The sequence below is a fragment of the Pinus tabuliformis genome, chromosome 1_2 (assembly GCF_031772625.1).
Source record: "Pinus tabuliformis cultivar Carrire ecotype Pingquan chromosome 1_2, CPIR1, whole genome shotgun sequence".
Lineage (NCBI taxonomy): Eukaryota > Viridiplantae > Streptophyta > Pinopsida > Pinales > Pinaceae > Pinus > Pinus tabuliformis.
In genome coordinates this window covers 4,069,936-4,094,164 of record NC_142298.1, presented here as the reverse complement: position 1 = coordinate 4,094,164, position 24,229 = coordinate 4,069,936, and the positions used below count along the sequence as shown (strand labels likewise).

Sequence of the window (24,229 nt, the reverse complement as noted above, 5' to 3'; positions counted from 1 at the left end):
AAAACTTAAAAAGTTGGTCTTAGCAGCCCCTGTGTTAAGAGGGCCAAACTCAAATTTTCCTTTCCACATTTAATCAAACACATCAGACACAACGATATGATTTTTCCTTGGATAGGAAGAAGATAACAAACCTTATTCCATTTATTATTAGAAAAATCTGACACTAGCAAAGCTAAATTATATATTTACGGAAAAATAACTTTTATTTGTTTTCCATTCCATTAATAAATTTCGCACTATATAACACAATATCTAGTCTTCCTATATATAGATCATTCTACCATTATATATCTAGCCAATAAACCTATTACCAAATGTTGACTAGCTGTATAGTTGTATTTATTTTAGGAGTTCAACATTACTATAAAGGATCGCACAGGAAAGGAAAATCTCGTTGCATAGTTTTTGTCTAGAGTACCTAAAACAAGCGACCCTTTACCAGTGGAAGATAAATTTCCAAATGAACACTTGTTTGATGTAACAATCAAGATGCCTTGGTATGCTGATGTGGACAATTACCTGGTAGTAGGAAAATTGTTGGCGCATTTGCTACCACAGGATAGGAAACTGATTATTCAGTGTAGTGCACGGTTCTCTTGGATAAAAGGCTGCCTATTTCATACAGGGTTTGACCTTCAAATCCATAGATGCATTAGAGAATATGAAATTCTCATGGCCTGTCATGATGGGCCATGCAGTGGACATTTCGTCGATCGTAGAACTAGGCATAAAGGACTCCAGGTGGGATATTATTGGCCCATGATATTTAAAGATGCAAAGAAGTATGTCTAGAGCTATGATAGTTGTTAGAGAATGGGGTGTCTCATTCAAGCTGATGAGTGCCCATTCTCATCATGATCTGACATGTTCACCTCGTCAATATTTCTTGAGTGACATTGTTATTAGCTGGTCACCATGCCAGAACAATGGCCTTTTGAAAAAAACTAGCAAATTTAGTTAATTTTTAGTATAATGGGATACTCACATATTAACAAGATAAAAGGAAACCTTATTGAGGCTATGGACACCTGTTGGTAGCAGAGGCTATGCCTGTGGTATTTAAGTATACTTGAAATCACCTTACAAATATTTTGCTAATTTTTCATCCCTTTCTAATAATAAAGGAGAATCATTGAACTATTATGGAAATTTATCACATCATGAAGGTGGTAATTTGGGTATGTGTGAACAACTACTTATTCTAATATATCAGGAATGTAATTTTCTTTCTCTAAAATCTATTTTTATTTCCTTTCTCTCTATCGGTAATCTTTTGGTGTGAATTCACTTTACCCATTATTGCAGCCTTTTACATGCTTCAGTATCTGCACAAATTCTGTTTCCTTAGCATATCTCTGCATTTAATACACTTTATCATCATGCCGCATGCCCTTAATTGATACTTTGATTATTTTATGATTACTTGTTATGGTAATTAATTTGTTGATATGCCACTGATTCACCACATCATCAAAGGTCGTGGTCGACCCTTACTTTTATCGAGGGCGTGAAAAATCGCACATATGACAAGACACTCACACACTCAATTACTGTAGTAACTCTGCCTGCATGTCTTTGTATTTATTTCTTGGTAGTTGTTGAATGATTTATACTTTCTGCATTTGTTATCAACTAAAATTTGTTGAATGCAACTTCAAATTACTCTTTGAGAAATAACAGAGATGGGTGGATGATCGATTCATAATGAACTTACCCAACTAAAAATCTTTGATTCGACTAAGAATCTTTGAACATGCATGCAGTATCTTGGAGCGAGTGGGTCGGAAAGAGTATTTTTTTTCTGATTACAGTGATTCAATAATGCAGTTGCTCTGGAATTTATACAAAAATTAAGAAATGTGAAAACTACAGTGAAGTGCGGGAAGTTACAAGTTAATGAAGCAATTATATTGGAAGTTATAGGCCTTCCTATGGAAGGAAAAGATGGCTTGACAAGCATACCCCATTGCATAATGCAACATTGTTGTGCACAGACCCTAGAGAAGAACTAATTCAGAAAGGAAAATGAGACAAGCCTACTTCATTTCTAGAAGCTTGGAAGGAATTGGAAGGAATAGAGCAAAGGTATATCCCTTGTGATGGCCGATATGATGTGGTCAGTCCTCAAAATTTGAATTTGATGGTGACAATCAAATGTAAGATAAATCTAAAATTACCTTACATTTTGAATGAACTTCTGTTTGAGATTGCTGGAAGATTTAAAAGGTCTAAATATCAAGCTTCAGTGGTAATCGACCATTGTCTTATACAATTTATAGTTTTCAGAGAATTGAGCCTAGTTCACTTAAGTTGGAATGAATTTGTGGGAAACATTGATCTTCCACTGCGAATTGAAACACCTACTATAGAATATGAATGACCAAAATAAAATGAAGAGGCAAACATGGAAAGGGAAGGAATTACATAGGGATAAGCCCATACCCCAACTCCACAAAAGTTGACCAGGGCCAAAAAGTGAATAGCTTCCCTTCTCATCTCCCTACCTAGTAAACGAAGAAGGTCATCCAAACTAGCTAAGAAAAGGAATCGTATGGATTCTAGTGTGAAGACAATAGAAGAGAGTACATCCCAGGATTCTCCTAATATACATGAAACTCATCAAGAAATTTCACCCGAAGAGCATGAAGAAGAAATAGCCCAAGTATTTGAACGGTTGGGAACACTTTTGAGTTATGTGAATTTTGTCAAAGTTGCGGGCTGTTTGGGAAATATGCCAGAAGGAACTTCAATGCCTAGCTCTCCTATATATGCTTCTAATTCAGTAGCTACCACTATTTTGGAATCCTCAGAAGACCCTAGAGATTCTTCTCTCCAAGAACATTCAGTAGATTCCATTGCAACTGTTATGGAACCCTATTCTCTCCTAAAGAAACAAATTTACGCTCTCCTATGAGAAAAGAGACTAATGATGATGTTTTCAACATGCCCTAGTCTGATGAGGGCCTTGTAGAACTTGTAACTATCACCACAATTGAATAAGTTCTAATTGAAAGACCGAAGACTATTGTTGCTACTCCATCTACTTAAGTATTCCAGACTGAAAAAATTGTTGAAAAAAGAAGAAGAAAAATTGGTCATAAAATAGGTTTGCTTAAAAGAGAAAATCGAAGAATACAGAGAAAAGTAAAGCAACTTAGAAAATGGTTAAGAAACAACAAGAGGAATTATAAAGGAAAGCAAGAAACTCAAAAATCTGAGGCCCAAGCCGAGAACTTTGTTGCCTGCACAGAAACTCGGACGGAAGAAAACCTTGCTATTACTTTAGGAACAAAGACTGACTCGGATGTATTAGACATTAATGTGATGACTGCTGAAGAAGCTACTCCAACATAATTGTTAGTTCTTATTGATAGGAATACTCAGACAAATCAGGTACCACCTTATACCCCCTTAATTGTAGATTCTACCATTCAAGTGTTAAACAAGAAACTGGAAGAACAACAAGAAACCCTAACAGGGTATCGAGGAGAGGTGGTGCCCCAAAGGGAGCATCAAGAATTGCTACAAAAATTTAAGGCATTGACAATCACTAGGGATGAAACTTATGCTACATTGAAAGAAGAAAAGAAAAAGGTAAATATTGTCTAAGGCCCTGAAGCAGATAAAAGAAGTTTGTTCAATTTATTATGATACCTTGTCTTGCAGATTCTTGACTACAGGGAAAATTTTAAGAACCCCCCCTAAATTTACATGTATAATAAATGGGCGAATCTCCATGGTATATAGGAAAAGCGGAAGGCGATTTTATCAATAATATGATATGTATATATAATTTTTTGGCGAATCTCTCACCAGGCATGGCAAATATTTTACTTAATTATAAAATCTTGTGTTTATTGAATACACAAATGAAATCTTTGAATTTCTTTAAAATATCTTTTGAAGTCAAAATTACTGAAATTACATATCGATAACCTAGTGGGTGTAGGATAAAATTCGCCCGTGCCATTCATAGAAAGCATGAGAAAAAACCTAATACTATATATACAATCAAGAAAAATTCAAATTAATCACTTCTAGGGACCTCGTAACCACCCTGCCCATACACAAGTATGTTCCTATTTGCAATTAGAAAAATTACCTAAATTACAATATGTTTACTCCAGCATATGTTGGAAAGTTATAGAAGGATGACTAGTGCAATCAATCCATTCCTTTTAGCCCTGGATTTGTTTCAGTTTAAAATAGAAGTACACAAATATACTTGTCCAATGTCTATGCTTTAACCATTCACCTTAAGATGTTTTTACAATATAATTTCCTAAGTCTATTTAATATCTTCATTATCATAAAAACCAACCTATATCCATCTTAACTCCACATGTACCACTCTTAAGGGGATGAAATCTATTTATCCCTTTGAGCACTTGGTAGACGCAGAATTAAGATGGATCTAAGATGATAGAATTTCCCCTTTAAATAGTCTATGCTCACATGAATACCATGGTATTACCATGGGTTATCATAAACTTGGAGCTTACAAATTTCTATTAGTAATTTATAAAAATTAATAAAATTAATAGTTGATTTTTATTTTATTTTTTATTTTAACCAAGCTAAAATGTTTAACATACATTAAATTACAACATCCATTTTTACTTTTGATCAGATCAAATATTTTTTCACTCTATGCTAGTTTTCATATCACGATACGTGATACCTCTCGGGGGTTAGTAGATCCAGAGTAAAGATGGATCTATGCTAGTTTAATTCCCCCATTTAAATAGGCTACATTCCAGGTGAATACCATGGGTCAATACCATGTGTCATTTTGGTGAATACCATGGGTCAATACCATGTGCCATTTTTATTTTTATTAATACTAATATTAGGGTTAATAATGTTTTTTTTGCATGGTATTAATAACAATCAAGTCCATGGTATTTGTCCCATAATATTTTTCCCATAGGTTTCACCTAAATATAACGCATTTTTTGAGTGTTCGTAAATATAAGGTGACTTATGGAGTAAAAATAAAAAAATGTTTTATTTGTTTACCATACCTGTCGTTTATTTATATTTTTATTAATTTACCATACCTCTTTTACAAATATGGTATTTGGCCCATCGGATTCACTTAAATAGAACCTCTTTCTTGAGCCTTTATAAATAGAACGAGGGTTATGGACTAAATATAAAAAGAGGTTTTATTTATTTACCATGCATCTAGTTTATTTATATTTTTATTTATTTACCATACCTTTTGAGTAAGTATAAAAAGACGTTTTATTTATTTACCATACCTCTCATTTATTTATATTTTTATTAATTTACCATACCTCTTTTATAAATATGGTATTTGGGCCTTTGGCCCATAGGATTCACTTAAATAAAACCTATTCTTCAAAATGGGCGAATGGAAGGTTGTAACTCCTAATTTCAAGGGCTAAATTTACCTTTTTTACCTTCTCCCTTAAAATAAGGTGGCCTATTTGAGGTGATTTGTAAAAATGTACTATGATACAAAATATTCGCCCACTAAAAATTTAAAACTCCTTAATTTCCCTAAAGGGCTAACATTCGCCCCTAAAATTTTCTATGCTTGACTAACAATTATGCTTTGTTTTTATTAGACAAATACCTTTTTCTCAAGATTAAGGCCGTTCGATTAGGACAATTTTATGAATTTAATAATGTTTCTAATTTTATTAAATCTTTTCAACAACAGAATGATCACACAAAATATTTATTGTGTGAATTATACATGCATAATTTGTTTTTGCAAGAAAGACAAGATGAAAACCTCAATCCTTTCATCGGCGATGTGTAATTTAAGGAATTCATTTATTTTGATTGGAATCAGATAAAATGGTCCAAATCACATGATATATTGCAATAGAGAAAGAGAATGGCCTTGACCTTTGGCTCAGGGGAGAGAATAAAATCTATCTCTGCATGCTCATTAAACACAAGAAGATTATGGAGCGTCTCGACATTGTTACTGCCCTAACGCCTCTCACAACGATGTTCTATGGATGAGACTGAAGTATTTTGAAGAAATTGAAATGGAAACCTTACAAGCTGCTAGGTAGAGGTGGAAGATGTCAATTAATGAAGTCAAAAATAGGGAACCCTTTAGTTTCAAAAACTTTCAAGTAGAAGTAAGCAACATGCACGATTATGCTTACATGGTCCTAACATAGGGCCCCAATTGGATTGGATGTAGGTATAAATGTCCTATAATTTTGTATCATCTAAATGATTACAAGGTCGAAAATGAGCTAACAAATGGAGGTAAGTAAATAGAGTTCCGGGAAGTATCATCTAAATGATTACAAGGTCGAAAATGAGCTAACAAATGGAGGTAAGTAAATAGAGTTCCAGAAAATTAAAAGCAGGAACGAATTCAGACACTATGGCAAGCACCCTCTCCCGGCCTACTATTTAAAGCACCCTCTCCCAGCCTACTATTTAACCCTACTGCATGTCAACCATCTCATTACATGAGGGCATGAAAAAAGGTAATCCCAGGGGTGATGTTGGGCCTTGGAATTGGTATAATTCTTCACCTCATTTCCTTAGTTGATAGTTAGTTTTTCAATCTTTTTGATCTTAGATTATAATAATTGGACGTTAAGGAGTTTTAGAAATGAGATAATTACCATTAAGATATTTTACCTTATGAATGAATCAATTTGAACATTAAATATGTTATTAACTCACGATTTGAGTTAATATGTGGGCAAGAAATATTTGATGTTGGTTGTTGTTCCTTGAATCATAGAGGAAACCCGATCCATAAGGAAACCCTTTGGATCATTTGCAACAAGCTAACCAAGGATTAACGCCTTATATGCATGAGACTAACGTAAAAGGAGCATAATCGGTCGTTTCGGAAGAGATGTTGAAGATTTTATAACTTGAATCAAGAAATCTTGAGAATCTTTCGATTCTCAGGATAGATTTACTATTTTAAATTTAGAATTATGTTGTAATATAAAAGCACAATTAAACTCTAGTAAAGGAGGTTAATTTTCTCTTGTCAATTGTAAAAGGTGACTAAAGAAAATTGTCTTAAGTTTTCACAGACTTTCTTGTAATTTACTGTTGCATATGAAGGAAGATTTTGGCCATTTGGTTTTAATCTAGTGCATTGAATTCACTTCAAGATGGTTAGATTCCAAAGACCATGGGCCTAGTCCTGGAACACTTACTGTCTTTTTTGTATCATTCTTTCTTCTTACTCTCAGTTTTTGAATGATTTACTATTCCTTTAGAAATACTGTCTGTAAGATTTATTGTTAGTATTTACCAGCAATTGTAGTGAATAGAGATTAGATAAAATTCCCTTTACAACATTTTGTTTCTTTATCATTTCTCACAACAAAATAAGGATTGTTAGATTTAAATAATATAATGTTTTCCTCATAGATGCGTTTCAATTCCTTTATGCTAGTTATCATTTCCTAAGAAACAACCTGAATTTCTTTATGATTTCTACATAGGAATGCAACAATTTACTTCTGTTATCAATTTGGTTATGAATTAGTGTTAGAAAGAAAGTATTATTTCAGTAAAAGCTTATGTTGTTCCTTTCATTTCTCATCCTTTGCTTCTTATTAGTCACACTCAGAATAACGTAATCTAAACACTATCTTTGCACCAACTATGAAGACAACCTTGAAATAAAAATAAGAAATCCTAGGTTGACAATTTAATCTGTAGAGGTTTAAGTTGATTCTTTAGGAACAATTTAGTGCGCAACAATTGGTTGAACAAATCTTGAATGTTGGGAAATAGGTATTTATTTTTGACAATTAACTTATTCAATTGGCGATAATCAATGCACATCCTGAATGTGCCATCGTTTTTTTGACAAATAGTATAGGCCGTCCCCATGGTGAGACAATAGGTCTGATGTAACCTTTGTTTAACCATTCCCATAACTACATTTTTAGTTCAATAACTCTGGTGTACTCATTCAATAAAGGAATTTAAACACTGGGGTGGTACCTTATACCAAATCGATGGATAAATATATGTTTCTATGAGGAGGTAAACTAGGGATTTCCTTTGGAAAAACATCTTGAAATTCACTAATGGTTGGGAAGGTCTCTAAACTTTCCTTTTCCGTTTGTTGTTTATTTGTTTCCACTTGCACCTTGTATACGTGGCATCTTGTTCTTACAATACTTTTCATCTATAAAGCTGAAATTTGACAGATTGATATCGGTTTTGGTTTACCTCTAATTAACCGGGTTTGCCCATATTGGCTCATACAACTCACTGTTTTCTCCAAACAATTTATAACATCTCCCTCTTTCTCCAAGTAGTTTATTCCTATTAATATGTCATAGGATCATAAAGGAGGAATGTTTATATCTACCTCTATGGAATAACCATTCAAGTCAAGGAGAGACTGCCTTATTTGACTGGTTACCTTCCTTTTCGTACTAGTTTCTAGTTGTACCAACCATGCATTCTTGATTTTTTCAGGTTTTAATTTACATTTTTCCACAATTTGAGGACTAATGCAGCTTAAAATAGCCCTTGGATCAATTAAAAAGAAAAAAATTGATTTAAAATGGTACCTTCAATCTCAATCACGGTATATTGATGCTCATCATATCTATCCTTTAATGTTGCACTGATCCTGGGAATATTTCTAGCAACATCATTCATAGTTGTTGTTTTGTGGACCACTTGAATATTCTAAATGGATCGCGTATTATGCAAACAATCCCTTAATAAGTATGGTTCACCACAACCCCAAAACTTCATTGACTCTCTTTCCTTACCACGCTTATATTTTTGTTGTTAAGTTCCATGGGTTTTGACCCAGTGTGAGACTGTGCAGTTTGGTTTACATTTCCCATGCTAAATTGTTTCCTCTGAAGATCCTTTATAAATTCTTCTGATAAGGAGGTTTATGTCTTTTTGTACTTGTTAGAATCTTGCTTTTGTCCTTAATTTAACATGGTTTTAAGCCTTCACTTCTACTTTTCAACTAATGACAGCACAATTTGGCTTTCCTTACCACCTCATCCATTGTCTTAGGATTGTCGAACTCAATCCTTTCATTGTAAGGGGTTGGTAAATAGTTCAAAAATCATTGCATCTTGGCTTTCTCTTCCTTAGTACAGGGAACACACCGTAATAAATTTTTAAATTTTTATAAAAACTCATCCATAATTAACTTTCCCAACCTTAATGCATGAAACTGCTTGGCATGATCATCATAGTATCTCTCACTCGGTTACTGAGACTTAAATTGTTTCTAGAATTCCTCCCAAGAAATTGTCTTCCCTTCCAACATGTGTACACCTTTTTCCTCTTCCCACCAAAGAGTAGCTTTTCCCTACAGCTGCTAAATAGCTAGTTGGCCTTCAAATTACTCTTTTAATCATATACCTGAAATTATTTTACGATGTTAAGAAGCCATGCTTGCGCATCCTCTTATTTGCCCCATCAAAAGTAGGGGGTTTTATTTTTCTAAACTCTCCTTGTAACTCCATCTTATTATTTTCTTTCTATGATTTCTGATATGTCTTATCCGATTAACCTCCACTTTCAGTATTATTTGACTCTGCTCCCAACTTTTTCCTCTTCAACCCTTCTAGTTCGATGCTTTTATGGCTATAATTTTCAGTCAACTCTCTTATCATCCTCTCATGCTCCTCATTAGCCTTTAAGAGGTGTTCATTGTTGTTTTTGAGATAAGAAAACTCTTGTTGCGGGTTTCTGATGACATCCATAAAATGAGAACTTTGTGGGGTACTTCCATTACCCAATTCCACATACAGTTCTTCAGCGAATGTTGTGGCTTGAGGGGAATTATTTGTCATTATGTTTCACCCTGCTTCAATCAAGTACCTTATAAACAACACAAAATATTATCAGCATCTCATTATTTACATTTATGAATTGATTTCATTTTAGTTTGATGCTTCCTTCCAAGCCCAGTTTGGAAAATTTAGCTCTAATACCATTTGTCATGAACCCGGGTTTACAACAGTTTTTTTAATTATTTTATACATATAGCAAAGGTAATTTCAACTATATTCTCTTACTACTATTTGTGGATAATATTCAACCATTCTTTACTTTGTCTAGTATACATTGCACAAATAATCATTCTCATAATGGATGCTTCTATTTTTATGCTCTTTTATTTGTAAGCTCATCTATATTCACTTGACAATTCTCCAGGGTCATGTTGCTACATTAATTACAAGTTCACCTACGGTTTGAACCTTAGATAATTTAACCCCAATTTTTTTTAATATTATCATCGGAAATCATATAACCATATGGGTTCTTCTCAACACCTTGGAATTTCCAATGACTTAAGAACCCACTATGATATTTGTCAATCTCATAGATTCAACGGTTGTTATATCTCATTTACTCCACTCAGTGGGCGGATTAGTATTAAGGTTTGGGAGTATTGCATTAGGCTTGGTTAACGTTGATTGGGTATTTACAACATATGTATCTCCTCATATCTCACATAGGATATTCATGAATACAATCAAATTTTTTATCATGGAACTATTATAGCTCATTAATTATCAAGGGGCTATGGTATGGCATTATCAATTCAATTAATAATTAACTTTTGTCATAAGCACATCCCCTATGCTTTTGGCTTCACACAACAATATCTTCACACAACAAGATTTTAATAGTTATAATTTGGGTTATAATTACCACCAAGTTTGATTTTTATCTTTCACGGTCTATGTTCAATGGTCTGTATATTGTATAATTAAATAGGTGTTGTAGTTGCATCGTTTACGCTATTGTACGACAAATCCTAGTTTTCCACCACACCAGAGCAATGTGATCTTCACGTGGGAATGCCTTAGATACCTCAAGGTGATCTAACAGTGGAAAATTATCCTGCTAAACCCTAACTCCTTTCTCTGTGTTCATTCCATTCTATTGTTTCATGTTCACCCATTAGAGAACCACTCGGAAATGTGCTGGATTTTCTTGTGACAAGTCAACCTTTGCCAGATATCATGGCCAAGTTCATTTCCTATTTATCAACAAGATCTTTGCATTTTTCAGCTGGTAAAGAAAACCCCCGCAGTAGTGCATTCTTATACCTTTTTGTTGTTTTATTTTCTTCAAATTATTTCTTCGTACTTATAAACCTTGTCACTATATTTTCTAAGTTGCATCTCGGTCCACCGCAAAAGAAATTAGCAGTCGTTTTCTTCCATCAATTTGTAGGGGCACCTCACCGGTGAGTTTCAAATATACATGCTAGATTTACAATACCTGCTCATCTTGTTATTTTTAAATCCTATTGACATATTTGATTTTCTAAGAGGAATAAATTTTTAGCTGTTATTATTGTCGGCTCTAGAGGGTTATAAGTAATCCATTCATAATTTAAGGCTCATCTGCTGGCTGCTTCTAGTACCTAAGTATTGGGGTTACGTTCAAGGTAAATTTTTTGGGTTTCCCTCGACCATTCCTCACTCATATACCTATAAGTTTGTTTTTCATTTTGTTATGTACCTAAGAGAATCCTATGTTTTATTGTATGCCCTTGTTCTAACTACATTTACCTGTGTGTCACCATCCTCAGATGAATGGGTGTATAGGGCGTCAATTTTACTATTACAGGTGTGTTAAACATTATTCCCCTTTTTATCAACCCTGTCATCATATCCAACCATTGTTTTTGTTTTTCTTATGTAAGTTCTAGATTTCTTCTAGTTTGTCTATCTATAAGTAAGGTTGGACAATTTTAATTAATTTTTTTTTTCCCTTCTTGTGTACAAAAGCCTCAGTTGTTGTCAGCTCATTCCTCTTTTCACAAGCCAATTACATGCCTTTATCGCTCCTATGTAAATTATGAGACCTATGATAAGACATCTTCTCGATTATGATGCTTTGTCTTTGACTTTTTCTCAATCATCACCATACCCGTCCATAAGGGATACGTACGGACAACTATTAAGTCTCAATGTGGTTAATAGTTCTACGTATTTTCCCTAGAAATTTCAATAGCTTTTCTTAGTATCGAGAGCTAGTCATGACTAGAACCTTTTTGTGTATATTCAAATTCGTTTGACAACGTTTCCTTGTTTTTATGTTTTGCTTGTACAATTTTAACTCTCATGGGAGAATCCATTACGGGGTACACATTTGTGCATCCTGGAGAGATATTTAAACCATCCAAATATATTATGAAACTTTTATAAGGAATTTTGTTTTTAATCCCTTGTCCCCCTTTACTAGTCTCTAACTCTTTTTTTTTTTTTTTTTTTCATAAAAATTTTCTTAGTAAACATGATGTTAGCTTCTTGGATGCTTTCATAAATGTTTTGAGGGTATGAATTGCTCCAAAAATGTTTTTGAAATATACAAACCCGTAATTTGTAACCTAAGTGAAAATTTGTCGCAAGTTTATTCATGAGGAAAATTTACTTCTCCATTTTCCTCATAGGGTGATTTACGTTAGTTTATTCCTCAATATTTAAAATTTGTCATTATTTCAATTCAGTAGTGAACTCACATGATTGTAGTTTAAAATAGTCACACCTTAATGTGGTAACATGTATATTATTTTTTTCCTTTTTCTATATATATATATATATATGTCGGAAATATTCTTCTCTAATTGTTCTCAAATTTACATGTAATACCTCTGTGTATGCAAATATTATTATATTAATATGTATTACATGAGTTTGTACCTTTAATACATATAGCTTCAACTCTTTAGGTAGTTTTTTTCTTCTTCCTCTATATATCTAATGATAATTTAACCATAACAAATTCTACTCTTCCATTAAAGGAAGATCCTAATTATTATTTTGAAAAGCTAGAGGTCATATAAACTGGACAACAATTTTTGGTGCCTTGCTCCTTTCCTATTCTCCACCTGGCATCTCGGAATACACAGGGTTGTTCTCATATCCCTTCTGCCTGTGTATATTCAAACTATTTACCAAAAGATCTTTCACCCAAACCAACAGAAACATAGTTATACTTAACAAAGAATCTTGCAAAATTATCTTACACATCAAATAGTAGAAATTTTACACACTCTAATTTATTCTACTAATCTTAAAAATGCTTCATTGTTTTTTTCCTAAAATAAAAATAAATCCTCTACAAATTAGAAAGCAAAATTATCCACTTAATTTAATTGCCCAAAGAAAATTTCAATCTAGATTTCAAATTTCCTAACCAGATCAGGTTCCTAGAAATTACTTCCACTGAAACACGTTCCTCTCATCCACGAACTGCATCCTCTACCTCACCCCTAAGCCAAAGAGCATCAACTTGACACAAAAATCAGTCCAAAAAAAATCCCCCTTTTTTATTCATGATAATGCATTCTTATACTTTACTTCCCTATCAAGTTTTTCCCTCATTAGCCTCTCACTTTTCATGGTCTGCCCACCCACAAGCCTAGGCTTTTTCCTTTTTTCCTTTTGTTCAAAAAAATATATTTCATCTTTTTCTTTAAAGTCCACCTTTCTCTCTCGTGACACTTTATTCCACACTAAATAAGTGTTTTTATGCAATTGAGTGATTTAATAGATTTCTCTCCCATCATATTAAATATTGCTAATCAACTCTTAGGGGATTTTAGGAGTTATTTAAGGGAAGATTGTTTTAATCTTATCCTCCAATATTGGTTTTAGGATCTTGGCAATAATATCTTACTCAAGTGTTTATTTCTCAAGCAATTTCTAGTTTTCCTTTTCATTAATAAAATTCATTTATTACATCATAATGCTTTATTATTCACTTAACTAAAGTCTACCATGGCTTCTTAGACATCGCATCCATAATCAGTTCAATCTAAAAATAAAAGAAAGATATTTACATAGAAACAAAGGGGTATTACACCTTTGGCTCAAGTGGGGATGGCATAAGGATTGCTAGCCCAAACTTGGATACATGATTCAGGGATAAAGGAGTGGAGAGATTATTTTGTGGAAAAGAAATATAATATTAAAATTATTGTTACATCAAAATTTAAGGAGAATTTGTGGGGTGATAAATGGAAAAAGGAAATTGATGCACGTGCATTAAGCCGAGCACATAAAAATTATAAGCTATTAAAGTCAAACCAAGAGCCTAGTAATGTGATTGATTGATCACATGCCAAGGCTAGAAAATTTTAAATTTTATTTGTGGAATTTTTTTGATATTTAGTTAATATTAGTTAGGCACATCTAGTTAAAAGAAATAATTTATAGCTAGTAGGTAGTTATATCTAGGGAAATTGGATCACATCCGTGAACTCATTTTCTTGAACAATTGATTTTAGTTTTTGGGGAGGAGGAACATTTTCTGGGTGTGTTTGGTGTGGGCGACAGGTATGTTGTTCTATTTTTGTGTGAGATTGAAGTGAACTGAACATCATTTCTCAGACCAGTGGTTTTTTATTAACAAGTCAAATTTGTAAGTGTGTGTGAGATAGTTATTTTCATATACATTTGTGAGGTTTGTGAACCGTAATATTAATATCTGAAGATTGAAATTGATTTGGTCTTTAAATTACTGTGTTGAATGAGGAATTCATGCACTACATTCTCTCTGTTCTTTACATTTGGATGAGACTAAAATATAGACCTAGAGAACCATATTAAAGTTAATATTTTAATCACAGTTTTTGTTAAATATTGTGTATTGGAAGGAGTCATTTACATTACAGATTCAAGAATACAGAGAACTCTATCAAGCCAACAGAAGAAGGGAAATTCGTAAGGGAAAACTGTCATCAAACTTGTGGGTCAATTTCTGATCAAAGGAAGACAAAATTCGAAATTCCGCCATCTGGGTTTGTGCAGAATAGTGTCTATTTCGTAACTCGCAAGCGATTTTCGAAAAAAAATCCTTGGTTGGGGAAATCTGAAGTGATATTTAAACTGTGTTTTTACAGACTGTGTGACTGAAAAAATAATTTGCTGTTCCGTTTCACCAATATCTGTGTTTTCACAAATTGAAACCGAAAAACGATTCGTTGTTCCCTTGCACCAACACTTGTGGTTTACACAGATAGAAACCATAAATTTGTGGTATTGGAGCCTGCATGTTGTTGGTCTCTACAATATAGAGAGATGAATAGGTGAGCAGGAAGGGAACGAGGTCACGGAGGCAGACCCGCAGGTAATGCAGAACTCCGGGAAGAGATAAGGAGGCTGGAAGTTCAATTAGAAGCCATGGAAGTAGGGAGACAATGGGATCCTGAAGGTGGAGATGTTAGTGAGGCTGAAGAGGAACTTGAAGAAGAATGAGCAACACCTGTTGAAGAAGCTGCTGAGATTAAGTTGTTGAGAACAGTGTTAGGCTCAATTTTAAGGCTAAAGCCTGAAATATGTTTACAATGACAGTTTGAAAGATGAGAATCTGATAGATTGGAATAGTCAGATGGACAAGTATTTTGAGTACAAGGAAATTTATGAGGATAAGAGAGTCAAGTTTTCTATGACAAGGTTGAAAGGCCATGCTGCACTATTGTGGGACAATTTACAGGCTAAAAGAAGGGAGAAGGACAAACCATTGATCAGAAAATGGGATAGAATGGTGGAAAAGATGAAGAGTGAGTCCTTTACAAAGTATTACCAACTAAATCTATACAAAAAAAATGCAAAACCTTAAACAAAATATGATGATAGTGAAGGACTACACCGAAGAGTCTTACAAGGTGAATTTGGGAGCAGGCTATGTAGAAGATACCCTGGAGAAGACAACAAGGTATATCAATGGTTTGAGGTTAGATATCCAAGATGAAATCAACATAATTTCTCCAAGGACAATAAAGGAAGCATACGAGTGTGCCTTGAAGACCAAAGAAAAGATAGCTAGGAAGAAAATCTCTGGCAGAGGATGTCGTTTTTCCAAAGGTAAAGGACAGACAAATGGAAGAGGAAAGCTTGCTACTCAAAAGAATGATGAAGGCAACTCAAATCAACAAGGGTAGTTAGAGAAAGAAGGTGGAAGAAGAGGAGGAAGACCTTACCAGAGAGGTAGAGGTAGAGGAAGTAGCAGAGAGACTATCTATCAGTGCTACAAATGTAATAAATTGGGTTACCGATATTTTGAACGTTTTGAGAATGAAAATACAGGACAATGAGGTGCATACAGAGCTCAAACCAAAGGAATAGAGGAACAAGTACCTAAGGTAGAGAATGTGCCAGAGACAGGAGAGGTGTTGATGATGCACAAAGTCTTTCTAGAACCAATGAAGGAGACTACTCAACCAGTCCAAAGGAAATCCTTATTCAAGACAATGTGTAAGGAAAAAGGAAAATGTTACAAATCAGTGATTGACAGTGGAAACACAGACAATCTAGCCTCCCAATAAATGGTGGAAAAATTGGGATTGAAAAAGTTTAAGCACCTTACCCTTATAAGGTATTGTGGTTGCAAAAAGGATGCCAATTGTTGGTGCATGAACAAAGTGAAGTTGAGTTTCAGATAGGCAAGTATAAAGGCAAGGTGCTCTGTGACATAATGCCAATGGATGCTTGTCACATTCTTTTGGGTCACCCATGGTAGTTTGATAGGAAGGTGACACATGATGGAGAGAGCAATTGTTATAAGTTCAAAAAAGATGGAATCAAACACACTCTTGTACAATTGAAATAGGAAGGTACAACTGAAACAAATAACCCAAAAGCAATGCTTCTTAGTGGAAAGTAATTTCTACAACAGATGGAAGAAGAAGTGGTAAGCTATGTAGTGGTTTGCAAGCCAAGGGTAGTGCTTCTGCATATTGAAATTGTAGACTTACCTATTGAAGTTCAGGAGTTATTGCATGAGTTTCATGATATTGTAGTTGATGAATTTCCAAGTGAGTTGCCACCCAAAAGAAGCATCAGTCATCACATAGACTTGATACTGAGGGCAAGTCTTTCGAACATTGCGTATCGAATGAAACAAAAATAGAATGAGGAAGTGAGGAAGCAAGTCCAAGAATTTTTGGACAAACGACTAACAAGAGGAAGTTTGAGTCCGTGTGTTGTACCTACAGTACTAAGTCCAAATAAGGGTGGAGAATGGAGAATGTGCACTGACTCTAGAGCAATCAACAAGATCACCATTCATTGAAGGTTTCAATTTCCACAAATGGATGACATGATGGATTTCTTGGGTGGGGCAACTTACTTCTCAAAGATTGACTTGAAAATTGGTTATCATCAAATTGAGATTAGAGAAGGAGACGAGTGGAAGACAACTTTCAAGATCAATGAAGGCTTGTATGAGTGGATGGTCATGCCATTTGGCTTGTCAAATGCACCCAACACATTTATGTGGTTGATGAATGAAGTCTTGAAGGAGTTGATTGGTAAGTTTGTCATTGTTTACTTGGATGACATTTTAGTTTTAAGTCAAACTAAAGAAGAGCACTTGAGACATTTGAAGTATGTTTTAGAGAGATTGCAACAAGAAAAACCATTAATTAACATGAAGAAGTGTTCTTTTATGAAAGAGAGCTTGTATACTTGGGTTTTTCATTTCTAAGGATTGCTTGAGAATGGATCTAGAGAATATAGCGGCAATTGTAAATTGGCCCTCACCTAAGAACATTTTTTAGGTGAGAAGTTTTCATAGCTTAGCCATCTTCTACAAAAAATTTATCAGGAATTTTAGTGACATTTCTGAACCTATCATTGACACCATCAAGAAGAATAGGAAGCCATTTTATTAGATAACAACAACAGAAAATGTTTTTCAACTATTGAAGAAGAATATCAACGAGAAGCCAATGTTGAAGTTGCCAGACTTCAATTAGTGCTTTCAAGTGAGATGTGATGTTAGTGGGACAACCATTGGAGTTGTATTGAGCCAAGAAGATAAGCCCATTTCATATTTCAACAAGAAGTTAAATGAGTCAAAATAGGCATACTATTCCTACGACAAAGAATTTTATGTGATGGTTCATGATTTGAAGTATTGGAGGCATTACTTGATGCCTAAGGAGTTTGCTCTATACATGGATAATTCTGCCTTACAATACATATGTAGCAACATAAGTTAAATCACAAACATAAAAAGTGGGCGGGGTTCCTCCAAAATTTCACTTTTGTTTTGAAGCACATTAGTGGGAAGGAAAATGAAGTTTTTGATGCATTGAGTAGAAGATTCTTAATCATGTAGGAAAGTCAAATACAAATTTTAGGCTTTCATTATTTGAAGGACTTGTATGACATTGATCATGATTTTAAAGAAGCTTTTGCAGTGTTTAAAAATCCAGACAATAGGGACAATAGTAAATGGAAATAGTTTATGTTGTAGGATGGGCTATTGTTCAAGAATAATCTGCTATGTATTCCCAATTGCTCAATGAGGGAAAACATGGTCCAAGAAAATCATAATGGTGGGTTGGACGGACACTTTGGTGTTGAGAAAACACTTGAGCAGCTAAGTCACTTCAATTTTTGGCCTAAGATGAAGGGAAATGTGAAAAGGTATGTGAGTAAGTGCAAGGTATGTCATCATGCGAAAGGGAGAAGTCAGAATGTTGGACTATACATGCCATTACCCATTCCCAACAGACCTTGGGATTCGGTGAGTATGGACTTTGTTCTGGGTTTACCGAGAACTTAATGAGGTAATGATTTAATCCTTGTAGTTGTGGATAGATTTACTAAGATGGATCATTTCATTCAATATCCCAAAACTACTCATGCTACCCATGTGGCTAATTTCTTTTTTGATGAGATTGTTCGGTTGCATGGTTTTCCAAAAAGTATAATCTTTGAAAGGGACACAAGGTTCACCGAACATTTCTGGAGGACCTTGTGGAAGAAATTTTGCACTAAGCTAGATTTTAGCTCAAGCTATGATCCACATTCTGATGGGAAAACAGAGGTTGTAAAGAGGAGTTTGGGTAATTTGTTGAGGAGTTTAGTAGGTGACCGACCAAAGCAATGGGATCATGTGCTAGCCCAGGCTGCATTTTCCTATAATGACTAACCAAATAGGAGCATAGGAAAATGTCCTTTTTAGATCTTGTACAACATGCATCCAAGGGATATTTGTGTGTTAAGAGACTTGGGAAAGGTTAAGCATAGAAGTGTTGATGGAGAGTATTTTCAATAGCCATGAGTGAGCTGCATGAACAAGTAAAACAAAGATTACAAGATACAAGCAACAACTACAGGAAATGATAAGATTTACGCAGGAAAGAGGTAAACTTTGAAGTGGGAGATGTGGTCATAGATCACCTAAGAAAAGAGAGGCTTCCAAGGGGAGAATATAACAAATTGAAAATGAAGAAGATAGGACCGTTCAAGATCCTCCACAAGTTTTCAGTGAATGCTTATGAGTTGGAGTTACCTCTAGGAATTGCCATTTCACCTATTTTTAATCTAGCAAATTTGTATTCCTACACAGTTGGTGATGCGGATCAAGCTTTTGGGAATATTGACCAGGATGAAGGAAAGGAACAATGGTGGCTGAAAAAAATGCCTGTGGCAGAGAGTTTAGAGGCTAAAGAGATTTTGGATACAAGTGTTGCCAAGAAGACTAGAAGGAAAGAATACTTGGAATATCTTGTGAAGTGGAAAGACCGTCATATGAAGGATTCTACTTGGATGGATGAAGAAACACTACAGAAAGCAGGTCATTCTATAGAAGATCTTATGAGCAGGAGCTCATAGAAATTGTCTTTCATAGGGAGCCTGATGCAGGTGCATTAGGCCGAGCACATGAAAATGATAAATTAATAAAGTTAGACCAAGAGCCTAGAAGTGTGATGGATTGATCACATGCCAAGGCTAGAACATTTTAAAGTTTATTTGTGAAACATGTTTGATATTTATTTAAGATTATTTAGGAACATCTGGTTAAATATATTGATTTTATAGCTAGTAGGTAGTTAGAGCTAGGGAAAATTGGTTCACATTCGCGAACTCATTTTCTTGGACAATTTCTTTTAGCTTTTGGGGAGGAGGAACATTTTGTGGACGTTTTTGGTGTGGGAGAGAGGTATGTTGTTATGTTCTCTATGTGAGATTGAAGTTAACTGAACAACATTTCTTAGACCAGTGGTTTCTTTTTATCAGCAAATTGAATTTGTAAGTGTGTGTGAGATAGTTATTTGCATATGCATTTGTGAGGTTTGTGAACTGTAATATTAATATCTAAAGATTGAAATTGATTTGGTCTTTAAATTACTGTGTTGAATGAGGAATTCATGCACTGCATTCTCTCTGTTCTTTACATTTGGATGAGACTAAAATATAGACCTAGAGAACCATATTACAGTTAATCTTTTAATCATAGTTTGCATCAAATCTTGTGTATTGGAAGGAGTCATTTACATTACAGGTTTGAGAATACAGAGCACTATGTATGAAGGCAACAGAAGAAGGGAAATTTGTAAGGGAAAACCATCATCAAACTTGCGGGTCAATTTCTAATCAAAGGAAGATGAAATTCAAAATTCCGCCATCTAGGTTTTGTGCAAAGAAGGGTCTATTTGGTAACTCGTATGCGATTTTCCAAAAAAGATAATTGGTTAGGGATTTACGAAGTGATCTTTAAACTGTTTTTTTAGAGACCACGTGACTAAAAAAATGATTTGTTTTTCCCTTGCACCAATTCCTTTGCTTACAGAAACTGAAACTAAAAAAATTTATTTGCTGTTCCCTTGCAACAACGCTTGTGTTTACAAAAATTGAAATTAAAAAAATGATTTGTTGTTCCCTTTCACCAATGCCTATGGTTTGCAGAGATAACAACAATCAGAAACTAAGATAATATAACGAAGTGATTGACTCCATTCTAAAAAAAAGAGATATAATATCTCTTCTTCTTTACTAGGAAAATAAAGATGGCTAAAATAAGAAAAAAATCTTGTACAAGAGAGTGTTGGTTAGTTTCCAAAACATCATTACCTTTGCAACACTAGAGAGTGTTGAAGATGAAAATAACTCTATTTCTCAAAATATTTGTTATCTAAACCTTCTTGAGCTTTTTAAGTTAGAAAAACTATGTTAACCTTGAATGCTTCTTTTAATGTTTTTTAGAACATTTTTAGAAAATCTAAATAATATCTCACCTTCTTAAATTCTAGTAAACTACCATAATTGTAATAAAAATTTGCATCACCATAAAACTATATTAATTATTTTTATTATTATAATATATTAGTAGCATTTGCACTAGATGTTGCAAAGGAAATACCATAAGGCATAAATTGAAGAACGCAAATACAACAAAAAAATATTTTCATAAAGAATAAAAATACTTATAATGAATTTATTATTAGATATTCCTATATATTGCACTATATATTAGCCCCACTAATTGTTTCCCTTTCTTAATGTAACCTTTCACCACTATGGTCACTATAATATCAAATACAATATGTGTCTTAACCAAAAACCATTATGAAAGTCAAAATACTTATATGTCCCATATCCCATATAAACCATAATATACTTTGATCACTCTTGGAGAATTGCAAACCCTTCCAAAATGCAACTTCTAACCACAATTACCATTAAGAAAAAACGGCATTTATTACCTTATAATCCTTAAGGGAATAACTATATTATTAAGTAAACCATAGTGCAATATGATTTTTGACACAATGAATTCTAAAAATTATGACCCCTAGTACACTCTCATCATAAACACATTGTAACTCCTAAAATGTTACAAAACATAAAACTTTAATACCTAACATGTTAACTATAACATTAAAACTATAACCTATATGTACTTAAAGTGGCTTAACATAGTGAAGGTAAAGAAGAATCAAGTGTGGCTCCTTCAAATTGAATCCCATTGAAGGGGATATAAAAATGTTGACTATTATGTAGATGATATTTTGACTATTGACATTGAGCCCAAAACCATTTTATGGGAGAATCAACCTATGGTAATGATGTTTGATGGGTACTCATAATTCTCCCATTAAATGATATAATGATGGCCTACATTTTGTAAATCATTTAAGGTCTTAATGTTGGTATCTCAAGCCCTTTTCAACTATTATGCTTTCACAACCTGAATTGTATGCATTTAAAATTTTATAGATTAGTATGTTATTTTCTAATTTAACCCTAGATGCAATAAAATTAAGGAATATATGCATTTACAATTTTAGAGATTACTAAGTTTTTTTCTAATTTAACCCTAGATGCAATAACATTAAGGAACAAATATAAGTATGCCTAGCTGGAGAAAAAGGTAAAAACATCTACTAGGGTATGTCACACCTTATTTTTATTCCTTACAAACCACCTAGATCGAGAAAAAGGCTAAGAATAGTTTCCTTTAAAACACCGTAGCTCAGAAAGCCAGGAACTAAAAGCAAAAGCCTACAAAAGAAAGAAATAAATCTTACAAAAGTAGGACACCAAAGCCTATGAAAGAAAGAAATAAATCTTACAAACATTATGATGAAGAAGGGAATTCAATACCTGTTGAGGAGATGAATAGAAGAACATGACCTCCATTTTTACTAAAATCACCACAAATATTGATAGTTACTCTAAGTACACAATGTCATTAGGATATTAATCCAATAGTAGGGTGTTCAAAAAGTCCCTTTCTCACTAACTTTCTCCCTCTTTTATAGAAATTTTCAATAGTGACACTTGGCAACTCATGCAAAAATAATTATTTTCTTTATTCCAATAATTCCTGCAATAAAAGATTTATTTTACACAAATCAAAACGAAATTTATTCTCTTCTGAATGTAACTAAAACCAGAGTAACAGAATAATAGGGTTGTTGAGCACAGAGAATGTCAGACTTGGGAACTTTACAGCTAATTACAGTATTGTTTTGGCGAGAGAAACACAAAGTCAATTACAGCAATGAGAACTAATTCCATCTCACTACAGAGCATGGTGGATATGTGAAGGAGACCCATTAATCGATGAAATGCTACATGATCACTCTCAGTATTATATCTCCATTTCCTTCGATGCAAACAGTGGATTACTAGTCCCATATAAGAGAGACAGGTTCATATATGCCACAGGGACAACCCTTAACATAAGGCTACATTGAAAAAAATTATAAGCGGCCATTGAAACCCTCTTGAGGATACTAATAAACATGAGTTGCATTTGAGCCCTGAACTTCTGCAAAATAAAAAATTCCCAGACTTTTATATCAAAGTTAAATCATTTTTTCTCAATAGGTGATTTTCCAAAGATGGGTGTCAGATAAAAAGCAGCAGTTGCTCTTAAAAACCCTAAGATGTTCTTTACCAAAGGCTCCCTATCTGAAGTTCTCCCCACAATTGGAACTATCCCAAACAAAGCAAATAACAATAGCCACAAAGGAGAATGAAGAACAACCCACTGCCATGAACCCTCCACTCTACCCTGAGGGCTAAGCAAGGTAGCAAACCCAAACACACAACCCCCAGCAATGGACGTCGCAAGTGTTAAAAAGTACAGGTCATTTGTCAAACCAGGCACGTTATTGCATCCCTCTTCCCTAACAATGCATTGCTTAATGGCATCAATTGTATTCAAAATGGCTGCCTGATAGCCCTCTTCCGATACAAAAAACTGATTCCCATACCTGGACTGCAGCTCACCGAAGAATTGATGAGGAAGCCTAGAACCCACTGTTAATCTTGTGCCGAAATTCAAGATCTTTGGGGAAGAGATGTCCCCTACTATAATAACAGTCCTGTCATTAGGGCACCATAGGACCCTGAAGGATTTATCTGAAGGAGATGGGGATGGCCTAGACCTTGTAAGGATTCTCGTTTTCCGCTCTGACTTGTCTTTCAAAGCCTGCAACTCTTGTGAAATCGTCACTGCTTGGGCTGGAGATAAAACCTTGGCTATGTCAATAACATTGGTGAAGTTGTTGGGTAGCTGAAGGTCTAGGACTTTTATTGCTTCTAGCTCTTTTGAGGCCATGTTGGATTGAAAGTCTGAGTTCAAGATTTAGGTAATTGCTAAATATGGTGTCAACTGCACTTGTTGAATCAGAAAGGTGAACAAGAGCATGGATTCCATTGACAGATTTTGCTTACCCACATCCTTGAGAATGTTTCTTTTGTGCTGTGCATATATCAACTGAGAAATACCAAGGTTTTTGAAGGTGATCTAAAAGGGGTTGAAGTTGTGGGTTATTGAATCGGGTGTACATTGACTGACAGAGTATGAGTGTTTTATGCGATTAAAGGTGGGCTTGTAATTGAAAATGGAGAGGAAAGAGAATGACTTAAAAGAGATAATGCAGTAGGAACTAAGTGGCATTTTAACTTGGGATGGAGAAAGACTCGAAATGCTCTTGATGGTTGCT

At 34.3% G+C, this 24,229-nt stretch overlaps 1 protein-coding gene across 1 annotated transcript; it reads right to left on the bottom strand.

Annotated features, from left to right (window-relative positions):
- Positions 1–23,088: 23,088 nt before the first annotated feature.
- LOC149204015 (thylakoid lumenal 15.0 kDa protein 2, chloroplastic-like) lies at positions 23,089–23,841 on the bottom strand. Its single transcript, XM_089397006.1, has one exon. It carries the CDS (start codon positions 23,839–23,841, stop codon positions 23,089–23,091), a length of 753 nt encoding a protein of 250 aa, XP_089253132.1.
- Between the last annotated feature and the right edge of the window lie 388 nt (positions 23,842–24,229).

Coding starts and splice junctions, on each gene's coding strand:
- LOC149204015 (XM_089397006.1), bottom strand. CDS start 23,841: ATGGCCTCAAAAGAGCTAGAAGCAATAAAAGTCCTAGACCTTCAGCTA.